Raw genomic sequence first — 11,861 nt, 5'->3', positions numbered from 1 at the left:
TTGTGGGTTTGCATGTTTTAGCCAATTAGTTAGTTTAACCAAATTACAAAAGCATTTTCTCGCAATCTGACCCGATACATAATTTAGGTTGGATTTGTCCAGGTTTTCAGATTTCTGCCTTCTCCCCAATATAGTAGAGGTGAAATTAATTTCATAGGTTGTGCTCAAAGCTTTAAATATTTAAAATATTCAGCCGCAAACATTTTTACCCCCAATAATAGTTACCTTGGATAATCTACAGCGCTCGCTGTAATCAGTGTTCATTGGAAGTATGTTAAACTGAATAATGTTCCTATCAAGTATAATCATTCCTTTTGGACAAAGGCGCCTGCCAATTTAATGTTAAGTATTAAAATGAAATCACAAAATGACATTATTTGCAAATCATTTTATTAAATCAGTATTTACAGGCAGTTTGTTTCCACTCAAGAGCTCAGCTAAAACCGTCCTGTCTCCTGCTCTGCTGCTTTAGTTCCTGAACTAAAATCTTTTGCCAGTATTGTGTATCCTCCCTCGGGTATATTCAGTTTCTTGAGCTACAGTAACAACCAGGAAGTAAAGATGTGATACAGGAGGCACAAGCTGAATTCAACTATTAAAAGAACTTTTCTATTGATGATGTGCACCACTGAATATGGCTTTATTGAGATCCCTTCTCTGTTTGAACAATTAAAGAACATCTATTGGGTACAATGGTCCTGGTCATGCCGCTCTGGTTCACATACAGCTGGGTCTCCATGTTCCATTTCAGCAGAGAACCATCAGTTACTGAACAATCACATGGGGTGATGTCACCGTTTCTGATGTAACCAAGATGACAAAAAAAAAAAAAAAATGCCATTCATTCTTCTTGGGACGTAGACATCATTTCAGTTCAATTTCACTGTATAGCACGGCTTCTAACAAAGTGCCAGCCCTGGCTTTAAATACGGACATTTGCTGCTTGAGCAATCGAACCCGCTGGAAAAATACAATCTTAGTCCATTTCATTCATTGTCTCGTTCACTTGCACCTGAGTTCCTGCGTACTGTACGTCAGTGAGGGACATGAAAAAACGAGCACGCCGCTGACGCGGTGGAGATGTGACGGAGAGGCTTACAGCAGTAAATTCATTCCCACGTCTGACCCTCCCTTGAGTTGCTGCCAAAACCACCTTCAAATAACGACTACTGAATTAACTGATATACTATATACACACAGGTTGATTTTAAAATGGGATTTTGGTTCATTTCGATTAAAATACTGCTGACATCTCAAAGGCAGAAAAAAAACAACTTAAAAACAATCTCCTTTTCATTTGTCTTTGTTTTTTGATTTTACTTTTAAATACAAATAATGTAAGAGTCCACAGAAGACCGCTAAAAAACCTTATTTAAAAAAAAAAAAAAAAAAGACAAACCGTAAACAGAACTTGTCAGATATACAACTCGACACGTAACCCTTACTCTCAGTTTTTAAAAACAAATGGCAATTTACATATTAGGGGTGCACAGATAATGCTAACAGCTCAGTTACCAGTTAAGTACGCAGCTTTAGTGGTGAGTTGACTGTTGGGGACCTGACACCACAAGGTGCAGTGCACGTGTGGGTGTTTAAACTGTAAGGACAAACCAAAACATAGTATTTTGAGACTATTTTACCACTAAACGAGGTGAAAGAAATGTGAATGCTTCCTATTTCATAAACACTGTAAATATAGTTCCAAAAAAATCTCAATATTAAATACTGTTTTAATGAACAGGTTCTTGGTGGTGTATGTATAATGTGAAGTATGTTTATCTGTACTCTGTAGATATCAGAGCATCCCTAGTATAGATAAAGACGAGCAAGAAAAACAAAAAGATAAAAAATTTGTGATCCAACATCTGAAAATTAAAAACATGTATGTAAAAAGGTGTGAGAAGTGATGTCTGGTATTATTGCTGAGGAGAAGCTGCTGCCCGAGTTCCAGCTCATCTTATTTTGCGATGGCCCGTCACTTCCCCTTCTCTCTCTCTGCCATCCTTAGTTTAAGTCTTTGCTTCTGGCTTGCTGGCGTCCTGAGACGAAGCCGCTGGGCACTGAAGGAGGAGAGGGGTGGAGGCGTGGGGCGTCTCTTAAAGGGATCATCACAGTGAGTCCAGAAGATGTTCATAATCACAGTGTCAAACAGACTGGAGTGGGGAGAGAAGAGAGCATGTTTCCCATTTGACTTCCTCCTCCTCGCTCCCCGTCAGTTACACAAAACCGCTAGTGGGGAGAGTTGAGCAGCAGTGTGGCTGTACTCCCGGCCCATCCGATATAATGGAACTGAAGGAAGGAAGTTTTAAGAATACAGTGCTGTATTTGCTCTCTGGTGGCCCTTGATCTCTCTCCCCTCGATGGCTGGGTGGCCCCCAGGACCCACTTATCTGTGCTGTCGGAACCCCTGGGTGCCGTCTGGGCCGGCTGGCTGCCGGACCGTTTGATTGTTTGATCGGGTGTCCTCCGAAGGCAATGTAGAGTTATTGCGCCCTGCCCTGGCAGAAAAAGAGGAAAGAGGAATAAATTAGCAGCCTTTTACACGTGCCAGCTGCTGGACATAAACGACTCATGACTCATAACTAGGGATGCACCGAATCCAGGATTCGGGTTCGGATTCAGCCGAATATTGGGCTTTTTGACAGGGTTCGGTTTCAGCCGAATCTTAAAGATTTTTTTCCGCCAAACAGAACCCTACTCTGCTGCTGCTCGTTAGCTAACGTTAGCTTTCTAATTTCACCCACCCAACATGCCTTCTGTAGTGGAATGGCTTCGATTGATGACCAAAAACGCTCATCTTTTACGGTGACCATTTACTGTTCAATATGTTGCAGTTTTACACACTAGAAACTTAAGCTTGGCGGACATGTTTTGCATCTGGCATCTCACGTTCATCTCAGTAAGCTAGCAAGAGTACACAGACAACTTCCGTGTAGGCTACTTCAAAATAAAAGCACTTCCTGTGACGGTTCGCAGTAAAACTAAATTACTGTTTAACAAATAAGGTTGTGTACCTTTTCACATAGCTGTAAATCAAGTACTGTAAATGATGTAAATAGTGAGTTTTAATCACACTATAATTGACCATTTCCTTTAGACTGTTTTAAACTAAACATGAATTTCTTATTCAAGTGCTTTAAACAAACATTTCACCACACCATCATACACTGGTTAGCGAATATTTGCCAAACAAGATCGTCACTCATCTGACGATAGCGATGTGCTTTCCTACGATGTGAAAAGAGCGTGTGAATTCAACATTAAGTTGTTACATTTAACTATTTTAAGAGGCTGTGGATGTTGTTTACTTCATTAATGGGTTTACTGTGTTAAAGGACTGAGGATGGGAGTAGGATTCGGTGTTCGGTTTCGGCAGAATCTTAACCAGTGGATTCGGTATTCGGCCGAACCCCAAAAATCTGGTTTTCAGGGCATCCCTACTCATAACTCGTTTCCAGTTGGCTTTTCAGTTTCAGCAGCATTCTTGTTGTCAATGGATGTCTTTCTCTTGAACTATTCTGATTACAGGATCCCTGTTGTCTTACAACAGACAGATCCTCACATGATTTTAGTTATGGTGTTCCCTCTAAGTTTTAGAGCTTCAAAACTTCCATTCTAGCTTCCATTCTGTTTTGTTTTTTTAATTCATTTTGGCACTTCACAGCCATTCAAATCCAGCTGAACCCAAATGAAAAGAACTTCCTCTTATTCAGTCAATGAACTTATGCAGTGAAAACAAGATGCAGTCATTAAAGTTCTGCAAAGTAGCATCAGCGAGCTTTTTATGATCAGTGTTAAGCTCCACCTTCTGTCAATCAAAACTACAGATGAAAAATAGCCTTTTGGCTAAATCTGGCTTTTTTAAGCCATGGGAAATCATGTGTTTTATTAAATTGCGCTGTCCCCTTCCATAAATAAACTAAACTGAAAACCCAGTCAAGCCAAAAGAAAGACCAAAGCACTGTGCTTCTGCCAGCTGTAGTCTATAAAAGTAAACCAAAAGTAACACGGGGGGGGGGGGGGGGGTCCAGTAAGGCTCATCACAATCCTACTGACGTGGATTCTGACAATTTATCGGCAGTTTAGCTGGAAGTAGTCTTGTGTTTAGTGGCCACTGCCTAAGTTATCATTCTGATTGTTGGCTTGTGTTGCTACCATTATGTGTTCTTAACGGCTTATTTATAGTGTTTACATATATATCTTTTTATATAAACGGCTGTTTTTCCCCCATCAACAAAAATAAAGCACAGTCTTCAGCACAATGTGGACTCTACCAATTGCAAGAGCCCTTCAGCAAGGCATTGTTAGGCTGTGGGTAAAACAAATAAACTGTCAACATTTGTGGATTATTACCTATCAGTGTTGGGTTTGTCCTGAGGCGTCTCCTCAGGGCAGGCGCTGCCCAGTATTCTCTTCCTGGCCTCTGCGTATTCTGCTTCACGCTGGGCCAGAGACTTGACCTGTGGTGTAGGCCTATTCTGATTCAAGGGTGATCCCAATGACCCGTTACTTGTAGGCCGCTTCAAAATGCGTATCTGAGGTGGGGGTGCTGCTGGTAGAGAGTCGTCCTGTATCACCATGGTTGTCTTCAATGGAGATTGTGAGGAATTGTTACTGGACTCCCTAGAAGCAACCCAACAGGACACAGTCCACCCACAATTAGTAATATGACAGACAGGAAGAGGACATGAAGCGAGGGAGGCAGTGCCGATAATGGCTAGATGATACATCCATGGCCAAAAGACTTATGACAGAAATCCAAATACATTTATTACTAATTTAGATTTTCCCTACTTCATCAGCAAAGTAACATACTTGGTAAAATAGGTTTTAAAACTGAATTTCTGAATTTAGCTCATTTAAAAAAATGAATGAATTAAATAATTAACAAATAAAGTGGATCGAATTTGTGCATCCCTAAAATAAATTGTCTCTTGGTGAGAGAGAGTGGCTCTTAATAAATCAGTAAAAAGTCTCAGGTTATGTCCAGGTGCGTACTTTTACAGATAAGCAAGACACATAGCAAAACAGCATTGTTTTGAATGGATATTGAAGCAATCATTTTAAAAAGTCACAAATCTGGGCCATGTTTTTTCTAAGGCCTTACTTTTCTTTCTGGCTGATCCTTAGCTTCTCCTCTAATTGTTTTTCCATTTCCTGTGGGGGGAAAAAATAGTGCAAACATATATTCATGTAAACAAACAACATGGACTAATTGATTTGGGGTACAAAGAAGAGTGCAGCAGGTAGTAAGCAAGTGGGAGAGTGGATGTAAAGCAGGATACAATTACAAGCTATTTATACATGTGTAGGACAGCTGCCAAGTCATAACAGAAAGTGCTCAACTAGCAACATTAGCCGGCTGATGTTGCCAGCGAAAATGGTTAAGGTTTGACGTGGTGCATTTTGTGCAGACTAACCCCATGAAGACATCTTAAAAAAAAGATCTGTAACTTCAAACTTAACCTGACAAGCTGCTGATGTCCAGACCAACTTCTTCTCAGTTCCACGTTTTTGACGTCACGAGCTAGCTATAGTAGTCTACCAAACTACCGCGAGAAGAGCTGATTTCAGCTAAATGTTGGCAACTTTAAGGTTTTGGCTACATAGCTAACTTACGTTAGCTCGTCCCCGGCCAGTATAATAAGTTAGTTGACAACATGGCCGAAATTGTTGTCCCACAACAACTTGGCCTTGTAAACGGCAGGAAATTACCAACTTAGTGAGGCAAGCTGACATTAGTACGTAGAATACCAGACTCCATGAAAAACGTGCTAAATTAACGACAATGTGATCGTTGCTATACACATTTTAAGAATCGATCTTGCAAAGTTACTTATCTCACTTTGATAGTAAAATGTCGACAAATTAAACTGATTCACACCGCTAATTAAACTGATTCACACCGCTGCTAACGTGAATCATTTTGTCAAGTGTTATAAAATGTAATGTTAACGTTATGTCGAGTTGAATATAAGACTGTAAGGTCGCGGAGGGGTCTTCTATCTTGTGCGAGGTGTGTACATTTGCCATTAAGTAAGCCAACATTCAATTAACACGTTTTTCATGTTAGCCATGCAATACATAGCTAGCTTAGCATTAGCCCACGTCAACCTAACGTTAAACATTTCAGCAGGAACTCTGGGTTTAGCTCGCGTCATGTAACTAACGATTCGTTAGCTAATAATTAGGACCGTTGCTGTTATTTAATGCGAAATTAGTTAGAAATGGTAAACTTGGCTAGTAAGTTGGCTAAGTCCATATTAAGCCTTTCTCACTCGCTAGCTAGCTAATGCTACTTGACGTTAGCTCGCCAAGTTTCTTAAAGCTAACGCTAGCTTTAGCCACATTTTTGGCCCGTGGGAGTCGGTAACATAGAACAACGTTATGAGAACTTCTAAAAACAACCCTGTGAATCTAGAGAAGCTACCAAAAGGATATACGCCTTTGGCTGAAGGTATATTGAGCCTTTCATTATTTACCCTACTATCAGCAGCTTCCTCCCAACTTTCGGCGACCTCCTCATCTATGTTTCATTTTGCTCAGACACGCTGTGGAGGTGGTGGACGTCCTGGGCTCCTTCAGATCCGCCCTCGACTGTCCCCAGGCTTTGACATCACACTGACGGATTTCCCCTCCGCATGATATCTCTCTTGTACATAACCAAATAGAAATGGACCGAAAGTGGCTAACGATGTTTCAGTAAAGTGACAATAAATAACCCCCTAGCTAACTGTGTGAGAAAAAGTAAAAGACGTTTTTACTGTTTGCTCTAAACATGCTACAGGTACGTTAACTGTGGTGCCTAGTGACTGCTTCCTTATTTGCTGTGGCCCTCCCACAGATGTGACAATCAACGGTGATAGACAACATAACAGAGTATATAAATTGAAACATTTCTATCAATTGAGGTCATCTGGAAATGTTAACAGGATGTATGCATATGCACGTGAATAGAAAATTAAATTTGTTTAAATTATTTCATGTTAAGTTTTATTAAAAACATTAGAAGAGCAATGTTTTGGGGGAAGAAAATGCTGTAGGCACAGTATAAATAGGGGTATTGAAGGAAAGTTGCCTTGTCCGCTTGAGTTTTCTCAGCCAAACCTCATATCAAATGTGAGTATGTTTACATGCAATACTACAATGCTGTTATTAAGATTTTGTGACTCTAAATCTCCTTATAAATTTTTTATTATTACGTGTGTATATTCTTGGCAGATATTAGATAGAATTCTTGGCACGAAGAAAACCAGCAACAACAATCAATCAATCATTTTTTAGTGCTGTTGAGATGTGGCTGCTTCTCTTTGGACACATGAGGGCAGTATGGGTTTGTTGAACCACCGCTTATGTTTTTGTCAGATTTAGTTCAAACACCACAGTGTGATTGTAGGTTGTTTTCATTAGAGCATGTGGATTATAATGACATACATTACATATGTATATGTGTGTGTGTGTGTGTGTGTGTGTGTGTGTGTGTGTGTGTGTGTGTGTGTGTAACATTATGCAAATATCTTAAACACCTCGGGGGTTTACATGGTATTGTAAGAATGTATTAAAATGAAAATTAGACTGATTGATAACAACGAAGCACATATTTTGTATTTATTGAACTTTGTACATTGCCTGACTAGACCAGTAGGACTTTTATTGCTACCGGAATTATATTTGCTTCCTCATTATCAAAATTGTGTCCTTGGATAAGAGAGGCTTTTTATACACCAATGGTAAGCTATAATAATGATTTGGAGCGGATATAGTGAAGCTGATTTGACAGAAATCAAAATGAACTCAATAACCCAGCTGATATGCATGTCAGCTTTGTCTTATTGTAGGCTGAGATGTATCTGCTCTGTGGTATAAGTATTTGGTATATACATATGGTATACTATGATTAACCCACTGTACAGACAGATGACCGAAGATTTGTTTTTGAAGATCAGGTGTTGAGCCAGCCTGCAGACCTGTAAAGGTGTCATAGACTTTGATCATAAGCTTCACTTCTTATCTGATTCTCTTAATTAAAGGATAGGTTCACAATTTTTTAAGTCGGTCTGAAAAACGTTTTTCTCGCTGTATTAAGACATCCTTTTTTATACCGGCCTTTAAAAAGAATTTCTCATATTTCTGATGCTCTTATAATGTAACTTAAAGTCTTTGTTTTGTGCAATAAATATATTCCAAAGTTGATCTAAAGCTAATATGAGGCTTTAGCAGTCTAAGTGAGTCAAATCAAATATATCTTCCAAACTTACAGCCTTTTTGTATAAAACGATCTGTTTTTGATTCCACGGACAGTGTTTTCCTACTGAGCTGCAGTGGAACGACAGTAACATAAAGATTTTAACTTTGAAAGATATCCACTTGAGTTGTCTAACTGAGACTATTGCTGCATTTTCTCTTTAGATAAACTTTGCAATAATCAAGAACTGTGAATTTTGGCTCATATCCCTTAGACTGGGAGCATGTGAAGGAATATTTTAATGATTACCTATCCTTTAATGCCCCAGGACTTGACCTTTGTCTGTAAAAAAGAAAACCCCATGAAGACAGCACTCCTGTGAGATGTTCTGACACTCCTTAATAATCTGGGTTGTTCAGTCTTAAGTAACTGTCATTCAGAGTATTTGGAAAATGAATCAGCACTACAAATTCATGGAAATGTGTCCAGTAGTTGACATAGAGTAGAGATATCTGAGAGAATAACTTCACTGCTTTCAAGGTGCAAATTCTCTTAAGAGGTCAAAAATCCATGACAATGAGCATTTAAATAAAATCATTACATGTTCTTTGTAATATGTTGTAAGACCCAGATGAAGGCCACAAGCCCAACAACAAGCTCTTAAACTTGACTTGAAATTGAAACCTTAGGCTACGTTCACACCGCAAGTCTTAATGCTTAATGCTTAATTTTTTGCTCAGATCTTTTTTTTTGTTTGGCTGTTCACATTACCTTTTAAAATGTGGCCTATATCCAAGTTCTCCTGTGTTCCCCGTTCTTCCATTGTTTCAAAAACGGAGCAGTTACGGTATGTTCTTCTAGTTTTGATTGAATTGAAGTATCTCCCCATACACTAATTAGGTCTAACACCTCACTCTCCCTCCATTGACTTGCTCCATCACTGTTCTCCATTTTGTAGGCCTAGTCAAGTTTTTAATTTTACTGTCTGTGTCTAGGGCTAACTCGGCTAACTCCCGCAGGCGCATAATTGTGACAAATGTTGATGTAGATTGACGTTAAAGTCGCATCAAATCTGCCTTGGTTGTTCACACTGCGGCCGCATTGAAGAAAATCCGACCTGGGTCTGATTCAGGACCACATGTGGAAGTGGTCTAAATCTGATTTTAAAAAGATTTGAGTGTTCACACTACTTCTGAAGAAGTCTGACCTGGTCACTTGACCCCAAAAAAAATCAGATTTGGGCCACTTTTGCCTGCAGTCTGAACGTAGCCTTAGGTTAAGTCATTACCCGCTCAATACAGCCAGCCCCACATGTCCACAGTGTCAGGGACAGATTACATATCCTCAGTGGTGAGTATATCAGACATTTATATAAACACAACAGACAAGACAGTCTATGACATAAAGTGGTATGGTATTTATTTGAAATGCAGATGTGACATTTTATTACAGAGCAAATCCATTTCAACAATTCTGAACTTTTATTTTTAAATGAACTGCCTTTTGGTAAATCATTGTTTGTAGTCTGTTATTTAAACTGGTAACCATTATGAGTTTTAGCTGCAGGATGAATATCATGCATTGCATTAATACTTACTGCCCAAAATACTTTAGAGTTTCTATGTTGAGCTGCTGAATGTTTCTGAAAGGTCAAGTTGTTCCTTGGAGATCATTAAAATTAAAAGGACTGTTGATGCTCGACCAGCTGCAACATTGACCCCTGCAGCAGTGAACCCTCCAATAAGACAAAAGAAGAACACCAGTGATCCTAAAGCCAATGACAGCAGCGTGGTGACGCCAGTCAGGGTTTAACATGGTGCAAGTCTTTGTGAAGAAAAGCAACAAAAAGACTTCTGCTCTGATGACAAAGAGGCTGAGGGAGGACAGAGGTGATAATGATAAGTACTACACAGACCAACTTTTTGGTTGATTTTTATTTAACAAAACTTTTTTTTAATTTGTGATTTATCCCAAATCTCCGAGCTCCTTTCTCTCCTGACAGGGCTCCACCATCAGCACCTATGGACGTAGTATCCTGTCACGTATCCTATGACGTAAATGGACACCAGTGCAGCCAAAGCTCCTGCAGCCTTCACTGCTACTCCATAGCTGCCGTTACACACTGTGTCGTAGATCCTGTGAATGTAACAGAGAGGGAGGCCGAGTCAGATCCAACAGCATTTGGTCGACTGTTGTCATTCTGACATTATTTTATGACCTGGTTTAACAACATTCTCGCTTTATTTGGACTATAAATGATTTACAAAGCTTACTAGTACTTAAGCATTCAACTGGTGTCAGCTTTAAAACCTAATTTTAGTCCATACATGTCCACATATGGGTTTATCTCATCCACATCTTCTTACATTTATGTTTGTTCTTCAACAGCATCAGAAAATCCTCAAAATATGAACACTTTATGTTTGATGAATCTTTATGTCAGGCGTCACTTTGTCTCACCTCATCACAGTAGACTGTGGTGCATCGACTTTCATGTTGATGTTGTCCTCGTTCCAGCGATCATATTGCACGCTGCCAGCACTGTTGGAGTCCATGTGGGAAGTCCTTCTTCTCCTCAGAGGATTATCTGCTGCCTGGAATCACTGTTCACTCACCGCTTCACTGCTCAGCCTGGACACATAAACTGTCCATTAACCATTATAAGGTTTCTTTATTACAGTAAAAATTGACAAGCAATGTTAAGTTGAATATGGTATCATTATGAGTAGTAATAATGAGAATCAACGGCATCTTACAGCAGTCAATTTGTCAAAAAAAAGGCCATGTAACCTGCATGCAATGCATCATAATGCACTTTAAATAAAGTGCAAACATTTATTACATGACATTTATAAATTAGTTTAGGTGCTAATGTATCATGTCAGTCAAGTATTCACAGTGTTTAATCAACCCAGAGTAAAATCAGACCACATGACAAAAATTATAATAAGAATCAGTCTCAAAAGCAGTGATTTGATGATTGTCATCCAAAGCAGAATTCACTTTACAGTATATCCCCACACTCAAATAAACTTAACTGGTGCTCACCTGTATGAGTCTCAAACACCTAACAACCTGTCTAAAGAGCTCAGCTGCTCACTTTTAAAGCCATGACTGAGACTGAGAGAGCCATATCTCCTGCTTAGTATGAGACCTTGGTCATAGTTCATGTGTTTACTGAGGTCAGCCTGTCATAAATCCATTGGTTGTACTCCAGCTTGTCTTATATGACTCTCAGTGATAAAGGACAATTTAAGCGTTGTCTCCGGTTTCATCATCACATCCTGTGCAGATAATGGACTGCAAAGCAAAAAGTTTTGCAGATTTTCATGATACTCCCTCTCCTGCATGAAAATGTTGTTTGGTTGAATATTATATCACTTTTTTTGTTTTTTTTGCTGCCGGCTCCCTCCTGCTCTGAAGAGATGGGAGTGGCTGTGGTGGGGAGCAACCTCTGGTGATGATCCTGAGGGCTGTTTTCTGGACCCTTTCCAGAAGTGCAGCTTGGCTTTTATCACAGCCCACCAAAAGGACATTGCGATACTCCAAACATGGCCTGACCACAGCAGTGTAGACAAGGTCCTCACAAAGGAGGCCATGTCTGTCTATTGTAATGTATTAAATTATATTGTATTGGAGACATAGACTGTAAAATTATATTTTTTTTTACAGACAT

The 11,861-nt window shown here is 39.5% G+C and overlaps 1 protein-coding gene and 1 long non-coding RNA gene across 2 annotated transcripts; both read right to left on the bottom strand.

Annotated features, from left to right (window-relative positions):
* Positions 1 to 376: 376 nt before the first annotated feature.
* On the bottom strand, positions 377 to 6,533 carry szrd1 (SUZ RNA binding domain containing 1; the record flags this gene model as incomplete). The annotated part of the gene is made up of 4 exons (XM_031286743.2): positions 377 to 2,498; positions 4,354 to 4,623; positions 5,108 to 5,157; positions 6,483 to 6,533. Coding segments are annotated over 4 exons (483 nt in total), but the record flags the coding sequence as incomplete, so codon positions are not given.
* Positions 6,534 to 10,026: 3,493 nt separating this feature from the next.
* On the bottom strand, positions 10,027 to 11,384 carry LOC118496459. Its single transcript, XR_004899026.1, has 3 exons — positions 11,234 to 11,384; positions 10,646 to 10,816; positions 10,027 to 10,321 (listed from the first exon to the last, which is right to left on the bottom strand). It is a non-coding gene; the product is annotated as an uncharacterized LOC118496459 (long non-coding RNA).
* Positions 11,385 to 11,861: the final 477 nt, after the last annotated feature.

This window comes from Sander lucioperca, chromosome 12 (genome assembly GCF_008315115.2).
Source record: "Sander lucioperca isolate FBNREF2018 chromosome 12, SLUC_FBN_1.2, whole genome shotgun sequence".
Taxonomy (NCBI): domain Eukaryota; kingdom Metazoa; phylum Chordata; class Actinopteri; order Perciformes; family Percidae; genus Sander; species Sander lucioperca.
Note: the sequence above shows the minus strand (reverse complement) of the source record. Positions and strands in the feature narration are given on the sequence as shown.